This window comes from Dendrobates tinctorius, unplaced genomic scaffold (genome assembly GCF_039654945.1).
Source record: "Dendrobates tinctorius isolate UK_male_01 unplaced genomic scaffold, ASM3965494v1 ptg000140l, whole genome shotgun sequence".
NCBI lineage: Eukaryota > Metazoa > Chordata > Amphibia > Anura > Dendrobatidae > Dendrobates > Dendrobates tinctorius.
In genome coordinates this window covers 18,674-41,412 of record NW_027361808.1, presented here as the reverse complement: position 1 = coordinate 41,412, position 22,739 = coordinate 18,674, and the positions used below count along the sequence as shown (strand labels likewise).

The window sequence follows — 22,739 nt, the reverse complement described above, 5'->3', positions numbered from 1 at the left end:
TTTTTTTTTTTACTTAAATGAAACCCATTGATGGTATTGTGTCTCAGGGTTCTTTGGATCACTGAAATCAATCTCAGGTACCTTTGATAATTAGTTTGCCATGTGAGCCCAATAAAAGGAAAACTGGATGTTCCACACTATTAAACAGGCCAGAGTTTTCAAGTAACATGGGAAAGAAAAAGGATCTCTCTGCTGCTGAAAAGCATCAAATAGTGCAATGCCTTGGTCAAGGGATGAAAACATTAGATATTTCCCGAAAACTTAAGCATGATCATCGTACTGTTTTGGATTTGTGGCCGATTCTGAGCACAGACGTGTTCGTGCTGATAAAGGCAGAATGAGGAAGATTTCTGCAAGGCAAGTTCATCGGATTAAGAGAGCAGCTGCTATAAAGCCATTACAAACCAACAAACAGATATTTGAAGCTGCTGGTGTCTCTGGAGTCCCTCAAACCTCAAGGTGTAGGATCCTTCAAAGGCTTGCTGTGGTGCATAAACCTACTATTCGGCCACCCCTAAACAGTGCTCACAAGCAGAAACGGTTGCAGTGGGCCCAGACATACATGAAGACTAATTTTCAAACAGTCTTGTTTACTGATGAGTGTCAAGCAACCCTGGATGATCCAGATGGATGGAGTAGTGGATGGTTGGTGGATGGCCACCATGTTCCAATAAAGCTGCGACGTCAGCAAGGAGGTGGAGGAGTCATGTTTTGGGCTGGAATCATGGGGAAACAGCTGTTAGGGCCCTTTAAGGTTCCTGAAGGTGTGAAAATTACCTCTGCAAAGTATATAGAGTTTCTGACTGATAGCTGTCTTCCATGGTATAAAAAGCAGAAACGTGCCTTCAGGAGCAAAATCATCTTCATGCATGACAATGCACCATCTCATGCTGCAAAGTATACCTCCGAGTCATTGGCTGCTTTGGGTATAAAAGGAGAAACTCATGATGTGGCCACCACCTTCCCCTGACCTCAACCCTATAGAGAACCTTTGGAGTATCATCAAGCAAAAGATCTATGAGGGTGGGAGGCAGTTCACATCAAAACAGCAGCTCCGGGAGGCTATTCTGACTTCATGCAAAGAAATACAAGCAGAAACTCTCCAAAAACTCACAAGTTCAATGGATGCAAGAATTGTGAAGGTGGTATCAAAGAAGGGTTCCTATGTTAACATGTAACTTGGTCTGTTAGGATGTTTTGGAGTTAAATAGCTTTTTTGTTCAGTGAATGTGACCTCCTGATGCTGCAAATTCCACAAATGAGCATTTTCAGTTCTTTACAACATATCAAATGATGAGAAATTCTACTGTGCCTAATAATTTGGAACAGTGCATTTTGAGTTTTTCTTCACTTTGGAGATTATATCGTTATCATTGGGAGGTTTCTTCAATAAAATTTGATGTATACTCTAACGGGTGATGACTTTTATTAGACTGACTGTCATTTGCACCAACCACTTAGGAAAATCAGAGAAAAATATCATTTGCATAATAATTTGGAACATGGTGTAAAATAATGCTACTTCAAATTTATCAGTTAAAAGAGAAGGTCAAAAGAAATACCAACTTAATTGGTGCTACCGGGTTTCCTTGACGTGCTCGCCTTTGCTCTGGTGTCATATAGTCCCATTTAAAAACTAAGTTCCAGTCAAAACCTAGAAATGAAGAAAAAAGGGGGGGAAACAACAGTATTAAGAAGCACTTTACTTTGTTTTGCAATTACATCATACATTTGCCAACAAACTTTATAAAATGTAAAATGAGATTAGCAATAACTGCAAACTTTGTGTTAACCTCCTTTTTCAAAAAACCCTTCAGATCATAACTTCTGAATTTATAAATATCCGCATGGAATCCACACACAGTACTGTGTAAAAGTTTTAGGGAACTGTGGAAAAAATGAAACACAGTAAGGCGGCTTTTAAAAATAGAAATATTAATAGTTTATTTTTATTAATTAACAAAATGCAACGTGAATGAACAAGAGAGACATTTAAATCAAATCAGTATTTGGGGTGACCATTCTCTGCATCCAAAACAGCATCAAAGCAAATTTAATTCTTAAGGGGGTTTTACACTAAGCGATATCGCTAGCAATATCGCTAAAACGTCACTGATTTTGTGACGTTATAGCGATATTGCTAGCGATATCGCTATGTGTGATACTTACCAACGACCGGCTCCCCCGCTGTCCATCGCTGATCGCGCGAGAATGTCCGGCTCCATTTCTCGTCGTCTGCTTCCTGCTGAGACTTCCTGCTATGACGTCCAGCGACGCGTGGAGGCGGGCGGGAGGACGCAGGATCGCTGTGTGTGAATGGTAAGTATCTTGCGCTGCGTCGCTGCTGCATCGCTGTGAGATCTTTCTGTATGAAAGCTCACTAGCGATCATTTAGCGATGCAACAGCGATCCTGACCGTGTCGGATCGCTGGTTGGATCGCTGGTGCATCGCTAAATGTTAAAGGGCCTTAAGTACACTTGCCCAAAGTCACAGAGTATGCAGAATTAATCAGGTGTATAAGTAACCAATTAAACCAAACAGATGATAATGATCATTCTCACATGTACAGTAGGTTGAAACACAGTTATTAACTGAAACAGCTCTGTAGAAAGCTTGAAAGTGGATGAAGAAGGGCCAAACTCTATTACAAAGGTGAGGATGCAAGGGCCAAACTCTATTACAAAGGTGAGGATGGAAGGGCCAAACTCTATTACAAAGGTGAGGATGGAAGGGCCAAACTCTATTACAAAGGTGAGGATGGAAGGGCCAAACTCTATTACAAAGGTGAGGATGGAAGGGCCAAACTCTATTACAAAGGTGAGGATGGAAGGGCCAAACTCTATTACAAAGGTGAGGATGGAAGGGCCAAACTCTATTACAAAGGTGAGGATGGAAGGGCCAAACTCTATTACAAAGGTGAGGATGGAAGGGCCAAACTCTATTACAAAGGTGAGGATGGAAGAGTTTCATGTTACAGGTCATACACCATAGGTAGACCGAAAACAGCAACAACGCACAAGGCAGTCATAATGCATCAGCAAGGGGTATCTCAAGCAAAGATTTCAAAGACGACTGGGGTATCCAGATATGCTGTCCAAGCTCTTTGGAAGCACCAAGAAATAGGCGTCACTGAGGACCATAGATGAAGTGGTCAGCCAAGGAAACTTATTGCAGCAGACCTCCATTGATAAAGGCTTAGGGTCTGTGCACACGCTGCGGATTCTGCTGCGGATCCGCAGCGGTTTTGGCCCTGCGGAACCGCAGCAGTTTCTGCTGCGGTGTACAGTAGCATTATAACCTATGGAAAACAAAAACCGCAGCGCAGATTTTTCCGCGCGGTTTTCAATCCGCAGAAAGAAATTACATGTCAATTCTTTCTGCGGATTCCGCTGCGGTTTGCTATCTCCTCCATTGTAGAGATAAACCGCGGGGCAAAACCGCAGGGTAATCCGCAGATAAACTGCAGGTCTTCTGACCTGCGGATTTTACTAAATCCGCGCAGACAAATCCGCAGAGCCTTCCGCAGCGTGTGCACACACCCTCAGGGCAGCACTGGTGCAACCCACTGATGAAGACAGCCTGTAATCAAAAGAAAAAAACGGAGCTGGCTGCCTAGTGGGAAAAATGCACACAGATAAGACTTGCATAGGACCTCAGTCACACAGATAAGTGTGGTGCAAAGTGTCTGAATAGCCTATTGATCACGCCCATAGTATTAGCAGGTGGGCTGCTCAGATTTTCTGAGTCCCTAACACAATCTTTATGTTGGCTTGGTTTTTCTGTGTGATGCATGTATATAGTGCTGAGTAGCCCGCCTGCTAATAATATGGGCGTGATCAATAGGCTGTTCAGACACTTTGCACCACACTTCTGTGTGACTGAGGTCCTATGCAAGCCTTATCTGTGTGCATTTTTCCCACTAGGCAGCCAGCTCCTCTTTTGCTGGGTTACTGGCTGTCTTCATCAGTGGGTTGCACCTGTGCTGCCCTAAGCCTTTATGAATGGAGATCTGCTGCATCCTGCTAGTGCATCAGTCAGGGTTTGGCAAGTATACATTTCATATATAAGTTTTTTGAATTTTTTCTTATGTTAGTTGCTTCCCTTCAAGCTCAGATGTCCAGCAGTGCCATTAGCGCAGAAGTGGTAACAGCCAGTAGACCCAGCTGCACTCAGCTACTGTTAAGAGAAATCTGGCCAGAAGTGGTCTTCAAAGTAGAATTGGAATAAAAAATTCATACCTTCTACAAGGAAACCAAACCAGAAGACAGAACTATGCAGAAAAACGCAGGAATTTTGTTGCAAAAAATGGAATCACGTACTCTGGACTGAGGAGTCAAAATGTGACATATTTGGTTGTAACAAAAGGAAGTTTGTCCACCAAGGGTTGGAGAGCTGTACAGTATACCCTTAGGGTGTGTGCACACGCTGCGAATTCTACTGCGGATCCACAGCAGATTTGGTGCTGCGGTGTACAGTACCATTATAATCAATGAAAATGAAATCCGCCACTTGGTCCCTCCCTTTTCAACCCTCTCTCCATCCCCCCCCCATTATTGTTGACATTCCTTCAATAAAATTTGAAAAAGAAAATGAAATCCGCACTGCACACTTTGCAGAATTTTCCGCGTGGATTTGCTGCGGTTTTAAATCCACAGCATGTCAATTCTTTGTGCTGATTCCGCTGCGGTTTGGCACCTGCTCCACGGCAGGTGTCAAACCGCAGGGGAAACCCGCAGGCTGAACCGCAGAAAATCTGCAGATAAACCGCAGGTCTTTCGACCTGCGGTTTTACCTGCGGATTTACACAAATCTGCGCGGAAAATTCTGCAGCACAATCCGCAGCGTGTGCACACACCATTACAGTTTATGCTCCAGTAAATTCTTAAGCTCCTTGGCTATCACCAAACCCCAGCACTTGCCAAATTATTATCTCCCCTTCGCTCTTACCTCCCCCACCTGACCTCATCTTCCACCACTTGTGCGCTCCGTCTTTGCTTCTCATTGCTGGTGATTACTGATGAGCGAACAAGCTCCGATATTCGTGTTATCCGAGTATCTCGGACCTGCTTGAGTAATATGTTCAAGTCACCGTGGCAGCATGATTCATGGCTGTTAGACAGCTGCAAAACATGTAGGGATTGCTGCCCAGAATCCTAGCCACCTACTCCTTCTCAGGGCTGTGGAGTCAGTAAGCCAAACCTGCGACTCTGACTCCTCATATATTGCTTATATTTAAGTGAAAAATGTATTGTAGTACAATGTGAACATCAGACATTTAATCATTTTTATGATACAATAATCAAGATATTTAGATAGAACAGAATATATATTTATTGTGTATACCTTATGTACTTGTGTGTCCCTTGTCTTACACATGCTTATTGTACCTGTCTATATTTCCCCTTTTCACATGAAAAGCTCCATGGAATAAATGGCGCTATATAAATGCATAATAATAATTGGAATACAACTTTAGAACACAAAAAAGACTAATAAATTGTAAATATGTAATACACTATGTAATGCTGATTATATATATATATATATATATATATATATATATATATATATATATATATATATACACATATATATATATATATACACACATATATATATATACACACATATATATATACACACATATATATACACACACACACACACACATACATACACTATGTAATAAACTATGTATGTGGCAAACATACCAAACAACATTTGTGCAGTCTATGAATTTGTTCTAAGAAACAGAATTGCCTCCATCAGATCCTCCTTCATAGATGACCTCAAATCTGACCTAATAATTTTAAGGTTAGAGAACAACCTCTCTACACTAACTTGGGTTGGAGGCAAAGCAGTAACCACATGGGCAACACCTCTAACAATTTCCAGGTATAAAGGAATTGCCTCATGCACAGTCAGTTTTGATGAACGGTTGAATTTTTCTATTTCTTTGAGAGCAAGTGAAACATTTTGCTGAAATATGGTCAATCTGCTTGCTATAGGAGACGGAGTGAAATCTTTTTCCTTGCGGCAACGCTTTGCCTGTTCCATGTCATCCAAATACTTGTCAAAGTCAAACTCCTCATCTGATGAGGATGAAGATATGGTAGCAGTAGCACTGTCAGGACCCAAGTCGTCTTGCGCCTGGCAGTCCTCCTATAGGCCACTCATCCTAACTGCTACCTCAGTCAGAGCTTCTTTTCCTTTAGTAAGCTGTTGATCATCAAGCAGTATATGATGACTTGAGTCCACATAAACAGCTGCCAGAAAAATTTTATTTTCCAATAGCTGTGTCTCTCTCCATTTCGTTGAAGCAGAAATGCGATCTGCGATTAAACCTCCTCTATGGGACAGGCAAAATAGCAAGTTCTTCCACTTCCTTATGAAAATGCCAGGAGGTAAAACCTCAGCTTGTAATTTTTTAGTCACGGTAAATGGGTGATTAAGCAATTCCTTCAATTCAGCCACCTGTGTCCACTGACCTTCATTTAGGATTACCTGAGGGTTCTCTATATCTATAAGAAACAGTTTTATTTCAAGCAATCGCTCAATCATTAAATAAGTGCTGCCCCACCGAGTGGCATGATCGCAATTGCCCCTTTCCCAACACAGATGGAATCAATTTTAGGGGTTCTGGCAGCAATAACCAATTTCCTCACTTTTTCAATCAGATTTCCAGCATGTCCCTCTTGCAGACTCTCTCTTATTGCCAGCTGCAGCGTGTGCACAACACAGCGCATGTGATGAATATGAAAGTGTTTTGAAGCAGCTTCAACAAGATCATCTATTTCTACAGTATAATTTTGCTGTTCTTCTGTTGTAATATCTGTTTGCTCCTCAGTTACATGAACAGCACTATAGCCTTCCATCTCCAACATACTGAATCCTAAATTTTCTTCTAGCTGTTGTTCATTACTCTCATTCATCAGTTTAATTGTACTTATGTTTGAAGCATTGTCCGTTACAATAGCAAGAACCTGTTCTTTTTTGAGTTCGTAATCTTGCAGAACTATTTCCACTAAGGCCTGGAGAAACTGGCTGCTGTGATGAGCTTTAGTATCTTTTACTGCCAGTGCCTTGGTAACAATTTCTTTGTCATAAATATAATGAAACATTGATGGCAAAATAGTTCACTCTGACGTGTGCAGGCATCCATTTTAAGAAACATGAAGAGCCTTTTGAGAGTCTTTTTAAGATCTTCCTTTTGTTTAAGGGCTTCTTCAATCACTAATTTTCTCATACTTTCTCTTTCCAGAGAAACACCAAGAGCAGATTTCTAATCAGCTTTTGCTATTGAAAACATTATCTATGAGCTCAATAACCTTTCAGGTGATGCGGTTTTTTTAAAAAAGCTGATCTGCTTTTGCAGCTGAAAACCGCATCCTCAAAAAACGCAGCAAAAACGCTGTGTGAATGTAGCCTTAGATCAGGAATAGAACAGCCATTTATAGGACATTTCATAACTTTCCCAAATTCCTATGAAAAAATATTCAGCACATTCTTCATTGAACTACTGTACCCAATTTATTATATATTTTAGTAGTCGGTCCATTTTATACCGGCTCCACCAAAATGAGCACCGACTCCGATTCCACAGCTTCTTCTAACCATTCTTCTTGAAGTTCAATGTGGACAAAACTGAATTCCATATCTTTCCTCCATCTCACCTAACTCTCCTACCCGATTTATCAATCACAATAACTGATACTATGCTTTCCTCTATACTGGAAGTCCGCTGCCTCAGAGTAACCCCAGACTCTGCCCTCTCCTTCAAACCACACATTCACGCTTTTAATCGCCTCAAATTCAAAAATATTTCCATAATCCGCTAAAACTTCTCTAGTATGTCCTTAGCTCGGCTGCCCGCCTAATTCACCTCACTGATCAACACTCCTCTTTGTCTCCACTCAGCAAATCCCTTCATTCACTCCCAATTCCCCAATATATCCAGTTCAAATGACTAATATTGACCTAGAAAGACGTCCATAATCCATCTCCTCCGAACTAATTTTAAGGTAGTTATTTTTCAACATGTAATCTCCAGTCCTCCCAAGACCACCTGCTCTTTTCTGCACATATACGTTCCTAACCCAATTGCATCTGGAATACACTGCCCCAATGTGTTCGGTTAGTCACCACGTTCTTAGCTTTCAGACAGAGCTTGAAAACGAATCTCTTCAAGAAAGCTTACAGTCTGCAATTACCCCCTGCCACCTCACCACCACAGGAGCTGATGCAAGTCCACCAACCTACTATCTTTCACCATCATCCTGTACACTATAAACCCGAAAGGGCCCTCTCCTTTCTGTACCAGTCTGTCATTGTAAGTTGGTTTACTGTAAATTATATTTGTATTTTGTATGTTTCCTCTTCTCATATACAGCACCATGGAATTAATGGTGCTCTAAAAATAATACAGAAAACATAATTAAACATGTTCAGCGCATAGAAGAACAAGGACTCCTGGTTAAGGATATGGACCACACAGAGTCCTGATTACCACAATCTGTCTGGGATTACATGAATAAATAGAAGGATTTGTTCAAGTTTGAAGTCTCAGATTTGTTCTCCAAGATGTTTGGAACAAACACCCTTCAAAATCTGTGCGCAAGTGTATCTAGAGCAGAGGTCTCAAAAACGCGGCCCCTGAGGCAGGCATCTGTGGCCCACGGTGCATCATGTCTCACTCCCTGAGGAAGTTGGAAGACGCGCATTCAGGAGCGCACGATGGCTGTTCTGTGTGCACAGACATGGGATGAGGTCACAGGAGGTGGAGGAGTCAGGGGTCACATGATCAGGGGCCTCAGTGTATGCAGGACACTGCTGTCTGTGCTGGTTGACATGGTGCTGGATGAGGATTGGATCAGGAGGGGTTTACAGGGTGGATGGAGCGGAGCCGCGCGTGTACGAGGCGTGCAGAGCGGAGCCGCGCGTGTACGAGGCGTGCAGAGCGGAGCCGCGCGTGTACGAGGCGTGCAGAGCGGAGCCGCGCGTGTACGAGGCGTGCAGAGCGGAGCCGCGCGTGTACGAGGCGTGCAGAGCGGAGCCGCGCGTGTACGAGGCGTGCAGAGCGGAGCCGCGCGTGTACGAGGCGTGCAGAGCGGAGCCGCGCGTGTACGAGGCGTGCAGAGCGGAGCCGCGCGTGTACAAGGTGTTTGAAAGGAATGCGGCCTGCCAGCTTAAATTTTTTTTTATGTGTGGCCCATTTACTCTGCCGAGTTTGAGACCCCTGATCTAGAGGAATTGATGCTGTTGCAAAAGGTGGTCACATCAAATATTGATTTGATTTTTTATGTCTTGTTTATTCACTTTGCAATTGATACAAATGATACATTAACACTTTTTTAGGCACTTAGTTTGTAGCAATCTTTCCTGCAACAGCCTAAAATTTTGACCTAGCATTGTAGTATTGTACGTTACATATCGGAAGGGGTTGTATGGCATGAGCTCAGGAACTGTGGCAGATGTTTGCCGTCTTCTACAGCTGACACCCACTGCTAACAGAAATAACCAGAGTTAGCTAGGCTTAGTGCTGTTCAATCATTTAAAGGGCTCTGTCAATCTCTAGGCACAGTTTTTAAATGGAGTGGATACATAGCAAGAGCGCTCTGTGGTCTGGTGTCCTGCATAGGAGATCACTAATGTTACCATAAACTGCAATACCATTGTAATGCAGTATATAGTGTAAGCGATTAATTAGTTTGCTAAAATAATTGTGAGCGTTGAAAGCAAATCTATTCATACAAGTGGAAGCACAGAGAGCTGCAGAATACAGACGAAGATTCGTCAAAATTACTCTACCTGACCTGAATTTCTCTTGGAATTTCTAAAGTACGGTATATTTAGGCTGTGTCTATTTTGAGTTTGTGGGTACTGAAGGATGTATATTCATCCAAGTCCTGTGACGGATGCCCAACAGTGGCTTCTGTCACGCACTCTTCTCTTTGTTAAAAAAAAAAAAAAAAACTAAAACACAGTATATGGTATATTGAAACATACCAGGTAGGATGAGGGCAGCCGTATCATCCAAACTCACTCCACTGTGTCCTGCACTCAGCGATATAGCAGTGAGGGACCACTGTTGCACCAACCTGCACCTTTGGCTCAGCTGCTCCTGCTAGATTCACTGCCCACATAAAAGCACTGTCCATGGATGTACAGTGTGATGTGGGGGGCATCAGGCTGGGGAGGTGGTGCTCACCAGTTTTTGTGCACACCAGTTCCTGTTGCACTCAGCAACCAACATTAATGCGCTGCTCAGAAATGTATTGTCATGATGTGGAAGCTAGCAAGCAGTGGCGCCAAGCACAAAGGGGTATATAAAGATTGCAGGCATTGTTCAAGGACAAGAAATCTACCCTTAAGTGGATGCATTTTCTATTACAGTCACTGTCTTGCAATGCTGGGGTCCTGGGTTCAAATCCCATCAAGGACAACATCAGCAAGGAGTTTGTATGTTCTCCTCGTGTTTGTGTGGGTTTCCTCCGAGTTCTCTGGTTTCCTCCCACATTCCAAAGACATACTGATGAGGCTCACAATCTAGATTCCCTATCGGGGGACAGTGCCAATAATGTCTGTAAAGCGCTGTGGAGTTAATGGCGCTATATAAATAAGTAAAATAAATACCTTACCTCCTTTCAAATCTGCTGATGCACCAACATATTGGAAGTTATCCATATTAATTACATCAATTATAGGAGACACAACTCTAGTTCTGTCCTAAAATGACAAAAAAAAAAAAAAAAAAAAAAGTACAATTACTAAACCAGTTATTAGGGTATAGAAAAAGCATAGTTGAAAAACCATTAGATCCAGAAGTATTTGGACACAAGTTTTGGCATTTTGACGGTTTACCAAAACATATTCAAAATACAGTTCTATAATCAATATGGAAACTAAGTTTAGACTCCCAGCTTTAAAGGGGTTCTCCATTACTAGGACAAGTCCTTTCTTGATCAAAATTATTGGCTCCCATAAAATAATAAATTCTATACTCCCCACGGTGTCGGCACTCGCAGCCCTGGGGCTTGCATGTGGTTGTTGTGACATGTGACCCCGGCTCCCAATCAGCACGCACGTCACTGTCCCCCCCCCCCCCCTTGGGCAAATCGAACATGAAGAGGAGGTCCGGGCTGCAGCTAATCTCAGACTTCCTCTTCCTGCTCAATTCGACAGGAGGTGAGGACACTGATGCCAGCGCTGATTGGGAGCTGGCGCAACAAGTCACAAAAACAACACGGGGGCCCCGGAAGACAGAGTGCCGACACCGTGGGAACGGAGCTGGCACTGGAGGAGAGTATAAGCTTTATTAAATGGGGGCCTAGAAGTAGTATCAGATCAAGTTGTGGACAACTTCATTAATTTGAGGGTATTCACATACTAAATGGAATATTGTCATGTGTCCTTCACTTTAATATTCTTCTTTATGTAATAATTTTAAACATTTTTCAACTTTGGATGATGTCTATTGTGATAAAAAATAACAAAATTTATTAATTTATGGGTAATTTGTACTCCTTTTTCTTTTGTGTATATAGTCCTATTTGGAGTATACCCTTTTAGTGGTAAATCTTATTGATTTAACCCCTCTTTTCAGGATTTTTATTCATATACAGTCAAAGGAGGACTCAATGGAAGATAAACAGACCATCGTCATCATTAGGCTGAAAAAAAGAAAAAAGAAATCCATCAAAGAGATGTCTAAAGATATCTAAAGAGTGGTCAAATCAACAGTTTGGTACATTCTGCAATAGAAAGAGCGCACTGGTGAGATTTCAAACGCAAAACGGCGTGGACGTAAACGGAAGACAATAGTGGAGGATGATTGCAGAATCCTTTCCATGGTGAAAAACATTCTCCAGGAAGTTGGTGTTTTAGTATCTAAGTTTACAATAAAAAAAGACTTCATGAGAGAAAAAAACCTAGGGTTCACCACAAGATTCAAACTCTTAAAAATAGAAAAGGCGAGAATAGACTTTGCCAGAAAACATCTAAAGAAGCCAGCTCAGTTCTAGAAAAGCCTTCTTTGGACAGATGACACGATGATCAACCTATAACAGAATGATGCGAAGGAGCAAGCATGGAGAAAACTTGGAACAGCACATTACATCTTCTGTAAAACATGGCGGAGGCAGTGTGATGACAGGGGCATGCATGGTTTCCAATGGCACTGGGTCACTAGTGTTTGTTGATGATGTGACTGAAGACAGAGCAGCCGGATGAAATCTTAAGTATACACGGCGGATACTTTCTGCTCAGATTCAACCAAATGCAGCAAGGTTGACTGGATGGGCAATGACCCAAAACATACTGTGAATGCAACCAAGGAGTTTAAGGCAAAGAAGTGGAATATTCAGCAGTGGCCGAGTCAATCACCAAATCCCAATCCCATTGAGCATCATTTTAGATGCTTAAGACAAAACTAAGGCAGAAAGACCCACACACAAGTAGGTAAAGTCAGCTGCATTAAAAGCTTCACAAAAGAGAAAACCCAGCGTTTTGCGAAGTCCGTGGCTTCGAGCCTTCATTGACTGCAAAGGATTCTCTACAAGGCATTAAAAAATGAACATTTTATTTATGTTAATTTGTCAAATTATTTTTGAGTTGCTAAAATGAGGAGGTTTGTAGAAAAAGTGTTACAATTCAGAAAGGTTTCGTAGAATATTTTTGCTAAATTCCTTTAATTCAACCTGAAAGTCTCCACTTCAATTGCATCTCCGTTGTTTCATTTTATATTAAAATAGTGTCATGCAGTCATGCATAGCGCAAATCACAAAGATTTGGTCACTACCAAATATTTCTGGACCTAACTGTACATTTCTGTGTTTATATTTCTTATTAAAGGAGTACAGACTAGAATAGAGACAAAAACAAGCAAATGGAAGAAAAAAAAAATAAAAACAAACAATAAATCGCTAGTTTTATACTGCATCAATACAAAGAACAAAACGAGTATTATGCCAAAGACAGTGATCAAAAAAAAAAAAAAAAAAGTTTACTTTTATATACAGTACACACTATAAAAAAAAAATATATAACCCCTTCGTGACCGAGCCAAATTTTTGAAATCTGACCAGTGTCATTTTATGTGGTGATAACTCTAGAACGCTTCAACATATCCCATTCGTCTGGAGACTGTTTTGTTGTGACAGATTGTACTTTATGATAATGGTGAATTTAGGTTGATATGTTTTGTGCTTTTTATTATAAAAAAAAAAAAAATCAGAAATTTGACAAAAATGTAAAAAAAAATGCAATTTTCAAACTTTGAATGATTATCCGTTTAATCCAGATATCACGAAACAATCACTGACCTCAGGGAGACCAGTCAAAGAAAACACTGCAGCAGCCGGCAAAGGCGCTCAATCAGTGAAATGCTAGGTGCATTGCTCCCTGGGAAATACCTTTGTATTTCCCTTGTCAGATCTGTAAACTCGTAAAGAGCTGGATAGTGACTTAAAGGGCCACTTAATATGGTGGTAATGGTGGTTTCCGAAAGGAGCCACCCCTTGGCTGGGTCCTTCCCTGGAGGAAGATCAGGCTAGTCCCGTGTTTGAGACTCTTAAATGAGGCTCCACGGACTTTATTTGCATAGTCGTTTAATCCAGATAGTCATACCACAGAAAAACTAATAAAATTCCCCTCATGTCTGCGTTACATCAGAACCATTTGTACAATGTTATTTTAACAGATTTTTACACCAGAAACATTTCACAATGAATCCCATCTCCTCTGGTCACAAGGAAAATGGAAAGTAACTACTAATATAATCTTGCTAATATTGTTTGCTTTATGCTTTTTGTATTCTAGTATTTCACTATTCTTGTGTTTTTTGACTGCAGAGACCTTCACTTGATGTTTATTGAGGAGTGCAATACTCATCCTTGACCAGAAGATGTCACTATACTTATTGCAGTCTAACTACACTGTGCATTTTTGTTCCCTTTTCAAGGTGCTTTGCAGGATTAAAAAAAATGTGGCTACTTGTGTTCAGAAACAGTACCAAGATTTTAAATGGAGCCGAGATGCAATGCCAGACACATCCCAGGGATGAGCAATTTTTCTTGAATCAAACGGCCATGCTATTTTCTTATCCTGTACAACCTTATTTGGAGCAACTAGAAAATGAACTGCACCCTGAAAAACTGTGGTCTATCACTGTGTGCCTGGAGCAACGCTCACAACCGTCTGCAACAGACCATGTTAGCCAAAAAGACAACAGTAACACACTACACACAGCTGAAATGTCAGTCACCGCTTCTTTCAGAGAGGCCAGCTACTCTAAATTGGCCACGAGTCGCCTAAACCAAACTGGATATACACAGTTGTGCTCAAAAGTTTACATACCGAGGCAGAATTTTGTCCTTTCTTGGCCTGTTTTCAGAGAATGTGAATGATAGCACCAAAACTTTTTCTCCACTCATTGTTAGGGGTTGGGTGAAGCCATTTGTTGTCAAACTACTGTGTTTTCTCTTTTTATATCATAACGACAACCCAAAACATCCAAATGACCCTGATCAAAAGTTTACACACCCTGGTGATTGTGTGCGGTATAAGTGATTATATGTCTTTATTCTTCGGGTCAGTGCGTTTATAGCAATATCAGATTTCTATCTTTTTAGGTTTAGCTACTATCAAACACTAAAAATGCTTTTTGTTGTACAAGTTTTTTTTTTGCATTGCCATATTTTGCAAACTATACCTTTATATTTTTGCTGAGAGTCATTTGAGGGCTTATTTGTTGCGGGATAAGTTGAAGCTTTTATTGGTACCATTTTAAGAAAAATAACTTTTTGATGGTTTTCTAGTCCTATTTTTGGGAGGCAATATTAGCAAAAACCAGCAATTCATGATTTTTATTTATTTTTTTATGCCGCTCGCCATGTGGCAAATGTGATCAGACAGCTTTATTCTTCTGGTCCGTACAGTGAAACCACATTCAAATCATTTGTTTTATGGTCGGCTGCTTTTCCTATAAAAAAAAAAAAAAATTATAGAAAATTTTTTGTATGACCTTATTCTGAGAGCTATAACTTTTCTATTTCTCTGCTGATGGAGCTGTACGGCAACTTGTTTTTTTTTTCAGAGACAAGTTGATGTTTTCAGCTATACCATTTTTATTAATATTTGACTTTTTTTTTGATCGCATTTTATTCCACTTTTGTTAAGGCAGTAGGATGAAAGCATAGTTTTACAACTTTAAACTCATGTTTTTAACATCATTCACTGAAGGGGTTAACTAGTGTGACAGTTTTAAAGTTTGGGTCCATCTGGATTTGGTGATACCAAACATGCACTTTATGTTTGCTTTTATATAAATATACATATTTATTGATATATATTTTTCTTTTTTTGTTCTTTATATTCCGATTTTTAAATATGTTTACAATTTGCTTTAACTTTATTTTTACTTCTTTAGTTAAACCCTCTATGTGACTTTCCATTTTAATACTCTGATCACTGCTATAATGCATTGAATGCACCTGTACTGAAATGCTTGAACAGCTTGCAGACCCAGAGGACCCATTGACATGACAACCATCGGCAGTATGGTGGGGTGCTGTCAGCTGGCTCTCTCTCCTAGCCTTCTAAATGCAGTGATCATACATGATTACAGGATTTAGGCTATGTGCACACGTAGTTTTCTTGGTGTGCGGATTTTGTAGCGAAAACCGCAGGACAAAAGTCCTGCGGTTTATCTGTGGTTTTACACCTCATAATGGATGAGCTGTAAAACTGCAGCATTTCTGCACCAAACAATTGACATGCTGCGGACTGTAAACTGCAGCAAAACCGCGAGGAAAAACAGCAGCATGTGCACAGCGTTTTTTAATTTCCATAGGAAATAAAGGTACTGTACAACGCAGCAAAATCTGCTGCGGACCCACAGCTGCAGAAACACTGCGGATCGGCAGCAGAATCTGCACCGTGTGCACATACCCTCAGGCTGTTAAAAAGCCATGTGCAGTGCAGATGCCACCCATGGCTGTGACACCCCGAGCTCCTGGCGGCGATCATGCAGGCTTATGTGCCCGATTGGTGTACTGAACATCATTATTCAGTAATCCCTTCCCGATCATGATGTACAGTTAAATTAAATGTCATAAAGGGTTTAAAGAGTATTTTTTCATTTTTGTGCTTGCATTTTTCTCTCACCTTCTACCAAGAGCATAACTTTTTATTTTCCCGCTGATAAAGCCACATGAGGGCTTGGTGTTAATAGAATCAGTTGTACTTTTTATTAACACCATCCATTTTATCATATGGTGTACAGGAAAATAGGAAAAAAATTGCAAGGGAGTCTTTTACAACGCTCTGAAGGAATTTTGGCCCACTCATCTTTGCAGAATTGTTATTGAATTCAGCCACATCACATTGGAGGGTTTCAGAGTATGAACCACCTTTTTAAGATCATGCCCCAGCATCTCAATCAGATTAAGGTCAGGACTTTCAGTAGGACACGCCAAAGTCTTAAGTTGGTTTTTCATAAGCGATTCAGAAGTGGACTTGCTGGTGTGTTTTGGATGATTGTCCTGCTGCATAAACCAAGTGCCCTTCAGCTTGAGGTCAAGAACAGACGGCCAGACATTCCCCTTCAGGATTTAAGTAGACAGCAGAATTTATGGTTCCATTTACCACAGCAAGTCTTCCAGGTCCTGAAACAGCAAAACAGCCCCAGACCATCACACTACCACCACCCTATTTTACTGTTGCTATGATGTTCTTTTTCTGAAATGCTGTGTTACTTTTACACCAGATGTAATGGGACATACACCTTCCAAAATAATCACATTTTGTCTTATCAGTCCAAAAAGCATTCTCCCAAAAGTCTTTGGGATCATCAAGATGTTTTCTGGCAAAACTAAGACGAGCCTTTATGTTATTAGTGCTCAGCAGTGGTTTCCGCTTTGGAACTCTGCCATGCAGGCCTTTTTGCCCAGTCACTTTCTTATGGTAGAGTCATGAACACTGGCCTTAACTGAGGCAAGTGAGGCACTTATTTGGATGTTGTTGTGGGGTCTTTTATGATCTCTTGCATGAGTCGTCGCTGCGTTCAAGGTAATTTTGCTCAGCTGGCCACTCTTGGGAAGGTACCCCACTGTTCCATGTTTTTGCCATTTGTGGATCATTGCTCTCACTGTGGTTTGCTGGAGTGCCAAAGCTTTAGATTTGGCTTTATTACCTTTTCCAAACTGATAGATCTCAATTACTTTGTTTCTCATGTGATCCAGAATTATTTGGATCGCATGATATCTAGCTTTTAAGCATCTTTTAGTCTACTTCACATTGCCAGGCAGGTTGTCTCCTTCCCCGTCCCCCTACGCTAGGGGGTGCCCTAGCTTGCCCTATTCCCTGGGTTACTTCTGAAGGTGAAGATGCCAGGGCCACGTACCTTGGCCTTATGTCTTGTATCTGCCCTCCGTCTGTACCCTTCCCCACCCAGGGAAGCGGAGAGCAGCTATGCACTGCAGTATACCAACGAGACGAACAAGGCAACACGAACAGGGGCAACTGAAAACACCAGTGTAACGATAATGTAAGATATGACTTCTCCGGAACATTCCAGAATCTTCCATTCTCTACACTACAGATGAGACTTTTGCCTGTCAGCACCTGCGACCCTCCTTCCTCACCCACACCAGTGTAACACAACTTGTAAGATGAGACAGCAGTCTCTGGCTGCTTCCTGCCAACTCCCCCCCTCACTGCAAGGAATGTTAATAAACCAGGAAAGGATTTCTTTGGTTTCAAGCAACATGTGCATGGATAAGTATGGGAAATATTAAAGAGGTCGGATCTCAGAAACAATACGCGACAGAGAGATGAAAATTGCATATTGGTAACATGCACCGATCGCGCTTCACTACAGAGGTTCTTGCTAAATCATAGTATCGACAGAACCAGAGAAATGGAGTTCTCCTATACAGAGTGGAATAAATAGCTAGTGTTTGATGTCATTACAAAGCTAATTTCAATATAAGATGAATGATGTGTCTGGGGATACCCTGCTAGGTTCTCAAGCCCAGTTATATAGCCAAGAAGGTTTCAGAACCAAAAGTGTAACTTAGAGAAAAGGGGATGACCCCAGTAACTCGGCCCCTTGTATGATGTCATGACCCAGAACTATAGAGCACACTCACTCAGTTGGGAGGTGATTCGAGCTGGAGATTCCATGCCAAAAGGAACTCGGATGAGTGGAGACGTTTGGCTCCACCTTCTCCCCACATGGTTAGCCTAAAACCATCTAAGCAAATGTAAGTGTTGATTTCTGCCTTTAACCCTGTTTATTTTATATTTGCATTGTACATATCTAATGTCTCAACTTTGTAAGATCTTTTTATCTCTGTAAACACTGCCCGTATTTTGGGAATAAATTATAACTTTATTAGTCTGTCTTCATGCTCTAAAAACAAATTTATGTGCTTTTAAGGTAATTATGCTACTGATTTGGGTTGGCTTTGAACCCCTCTATTAAGTTTAAATATTAATCAGAGAAATCTGGAGCTGGTGGCGGCGACGTATGGTCTGGGACCCGGGTACTGCTGACTTTGACGGAAAGGGATTTTATAAGCTAACTAGCTGAACAGCCCGGAGCTGCCCAGGCATAGTAACTAACTGTGATTAGTTATAGCAAATTATAATTATCCTCCATCACATAGTCCCGTGCCCATATACCCATCATACATATCCTCCATCCCATAGTCGAGTGCCCATATACCCATCACACATTTTCCATCCCATAGTCCCATGCCCATATACCCATCATACATATTCTCCATCCCATAGTCCCATGCCCATATACCCATCATACATATTCGCCATCCCATAGTCGAGTGCCCATATACCCATCACACATCCTTCATCTCATAGTCCCATGCCCATATACCCATCATACATATCCTCCATCCCATAGTCCCGTGCCCATATACCCATCACACATCCTCCATCCCATAGTCCCGTGCCCATATACCCATCATACATATTCTCCATCCCATAGTCCCATGCCCATATACCCATCATACATATTCTCCATCCCACAGTCCCATGCTCATATACCCATCATAAATATTCTCCATCCCATAGTCCCATGCCCCATCATACATATTCACCATCCCATAGTCGAGTGCCCATATACCCACACATCCTTCATCTCATAGTCCCATGCCCATATACCCATCATACATATCCTCCATCCCATAGTCCCGTGCCCATATACCCATCATACATATCCGCCATCTCATAGTCCCGTGCCCATATACCCGTCATACATATCCTCCATCCTATAGTCCAGTGCCCATATACCCATCACACATCCTCCATCCCATAGTCCCGTGCCCATATACATATCCGCCATCCCTTAGTCCCGTGCCCATATACCCGTCAAACATATCCTCCGTCCCATAGTCCAGTGCCCATATAACCATCACACATCCTCCATCCCACAGTCCCGTGCCCATATACATATCCGCCATCCCATAGTCCCGTGCCCATATACCCGTCATACATATCCTCCATCCCATAGTCCAGTGCCCATATACCCATCCTCCATCCCATAGTCCCGTTCCCATATACCCATCATACATATCCTCCATCCCATAGTTCGGTGCCCATATACTCATCACACATCCTCCATTCCATAGTCAACCATTATGACATCATAATGAGCGGCGGCAGGGCTTGCAACCTTTGATGACATCAGCGTCGCCATGGCAACCATTGTGACATCATAATGAGGGGCGGGGCTTGATATGCACACACTGCTTCCCCAGTATGCAAATAGGGGCATTGTGACATCACAATGAGGGGCGGGGCTTGATGCGCACACACTTTTTCCCCCAGTATGTAGATAGGGGCAAAATTGGTGAATTGGAACGCGTGGGGTTAAAATTTCACCTCACAACATAGCTTAGGACGCTCTCGGGGTCCATAAGTGTGACTGTGCCAAATTTTGTGGCTCTAGCTGCGACGGTGCGGATGCCTATCCCGGACATACACACATATACACACACACACACACACACACTTTGAGCTTTATATATTAGATTGGGTGGGCTGGGCCAGAGCATTTTATAATTCCCTCACAGCAGCGTGCCGGGTGGTCAGTCCTCATTGAAGCCGCTGGCCAGCGACCAATTATCCCAGGTGTAGTTCCCTGACTGACCTGAGGGTAAGGGGGGGCTCCGGAGAGCTGCGAGTGCCAAAGTGGAACTGAAAAGTGGGATATACATAAATCCCCGCAGTTCGTGAAATATTGTTGGCAGTGGTGGGACATCAAAAATAACCCCCCTGCGATAAATTGTTAGGGCAAGACTAGCTTGCTGTTTTTTTTTTTATCACATGGTGGCAGCGGTGGGATAATTAAGATAAGCCCCCGTGTGCATGTGACGGCCGTGTGTCGGCAGTACATCGCGTCCCTCTGTCCGTGACATACCGGTGTCAGCGGTGGGATCGTGACAAACAGGCATACAAACATTCACTCACATATAAACAGAGGAATGCACCGAGGAGTGGAGGATGGGGAAAAACCAAAGTAAGAGAAGGAAAGGGAATTATCACACTTACAAACCCAAGCAACAGTCACTGAGAAACCCACTATAGGCCTTCTCCTATAACCACTACCTTCTATCCTTCCAGACATGCAGCAAAAACTAGCTCTGATGATGTTTGTCAGTTAGGACCCAGATTATAAAGGGGATAGGAGTGGCTAACGTGCTCAGTTGAGAGTCCAGATTCCCAGAGCTCCCAACACGGCCGATTAACATCTGTACTCCCAAAATAAATTTACACCATTTAAAAAGAAGGTGAAGAGTTTCTTTTCAGAGCAGAAGTAGGAGCAATCAGACGCTGTGGTCTTCTGGCTCCTCACTGTTGCGGTGGCAACTCCGTGACGCAAGTCCTAGTAAATTGATTTCTTGATTGTAAACATGTGTGGCAGTAATCAGGCCTGTGTGGGACTAGGGAATTTGACTAGGGAATTTGAACTCCGCTTCCCAAAGATGTGATAATCCACAGTTAATTTATGTTTTAAGGGGACTCACAATCACTTTTTCACACAGGGCCCTGTAGGTTTGGATTTCTTTTTCCTTTATTACTAAAGACCTTCATTTAAAAACTTTTTCTTTTTTTTTTGTTTGTGTTATCTTTGTCTAATATTTAAATCTGCTTGATGATCTGAAACATTTAAGTGTTTCAAACATTCAAAAGAATAGGAAGGGAGCAAACACTTTTCACAGAACTGTAGAGTAACACAACAGTATTGCTGTTTAAAGAAGAAATCACGGTCTTCTATAATGGCCAGTAACAGGCACTGGGGAATTCCACTAGCCCCCAACTGTTGTAAAAAGCAATCAATCATCTTCATTCCATCACATGGAAGAGAAGCTGATGGTCACCCCAACGTCAGGGCCAGACAGGGAGGAAAAGACCAAATGCACAAGTTATCAGAAATCTTCAAATGGTGGTTACAGGAAAATCACAACGTGGATTTCTTCACCCAAGTTATTTATTTAACCTGTATTATAGCCCCATTACAGAGATGTCTTTATTTTACAAAACAGTGCTGCCAAGGTCTCTTTAACAGTTGAAAAGCAGCGATTGGCGGGTGTGACGATCACTGCTGATAGAGGCAGGTGCCAGCTATATAATGTCACCATCATCTGTGTGGTGAGGACTCTGAACCATGGTGGATATATCAGTCATAGCACCTTAACCCCTTAAGCCCCAAGGGTGGTTTGCACGTTCATGACCGGGCCAATTTTTACAATTCTGACCACTGTCCCTTTATGAGGTAATAACTCTGAAACGCTTCCATGGATGATTCTGACATTGTTTTCTCGTGACATATTGTACTTCACGTTAGTGGTAAAATTTCATTTAAAAAAGTTGTGTTTATTTGTGAAAAAAACGGAAATTTGGCGAAAATTTCGCAATTTTGCAACTTATAATTTTTATGCCCTTAAATCACAGAGATACGGAACGCAAAAACCTTTCTAAGTAACATTTCTCACATGTTTACTTTACATCAGCACAATTTTGGAACCAAAATTTTTTTTTTGTTAGGAAGTTATAAAGGTTAAAAATTGACCAGCGATTTTTCATTTTTGCAACACCATTTTATTTTTACGGACCACATCACATTTGAAGCCACTTTGAGGGGTCTATATGATCGAAAATACCCAAAAGTGACACCATTCTAAAAACTGCACCCCTTAAGGTGCTCAAAACCACATTCAAAGAAGCTTATTAACTCTTTAGGTGCGTCACAGGAATTTTTTGAATATTTAAAAAAAAAAAAAATGAACATTTAACTTTTTTTCACAAAAAAAATACTTCAGGTTCAATTTTTTTTTATTTTACCAAGGGTAACAGGAGAAATTGGATGGCAAAATTTATTGCGCAATTTGTCCTGAGTACGCCGATACCTGATATGTGGGGGGGAACCACTGTTTCGGCGCATGGCTGAGTTCAGAAGGGAAGGAGCGCAGTTTGACTTTTTCAATGCAAAATTGGCTGGAATTCAGATCGGACGCCATGTCACATTTGGAGAGCCCCTGATGTACCAAAACAGTGGAAACCCCCCACAAATGACACTATTTTGGAAACTAGACCCCCCAATGAATTTATCTAGATGTGTGGTGAGCACTTTGACCCCTCCAGTGCTTCACAGAAGTTTATAACGCCCGGGCGTGAAAATTAAAAAAAAAAAAATCGTATTTTTTCCACAAACATGATC

The 22,739-nt window shown here is 41.7% G+C and overlaps 1 protein-coding gene across 1 annotated transcript in view; it reads right to left on the bottom strand.

Moving 5' to 3' along the window:
* The window catches only part of LOC141049001 (polypeptide N-acetylgalactosaminyltransferase 2-like), a 115,160-nt gene that overhangs the window by 78,319 nt on the left and 14,102 nt on the right, over window positions 1-22,739 (bottom strand). Inside the window, exons 2-3 of the mRNA XM_073545090.1 lie at window positions 10,639-10,726; window positions 1,567-1,654 (exon numbers count right to left, since the gene is read on the bottom strand). Coding sequence (XP_073401191.1) covers window positions 1,567-1,654; window positions 10,639-10,726 — 176 coding nt within the window. The remainder of the gene's footprint in view (window positions 1-1,566; window positions 1,655-10,638; window positions 10,727-22,739) is intronic.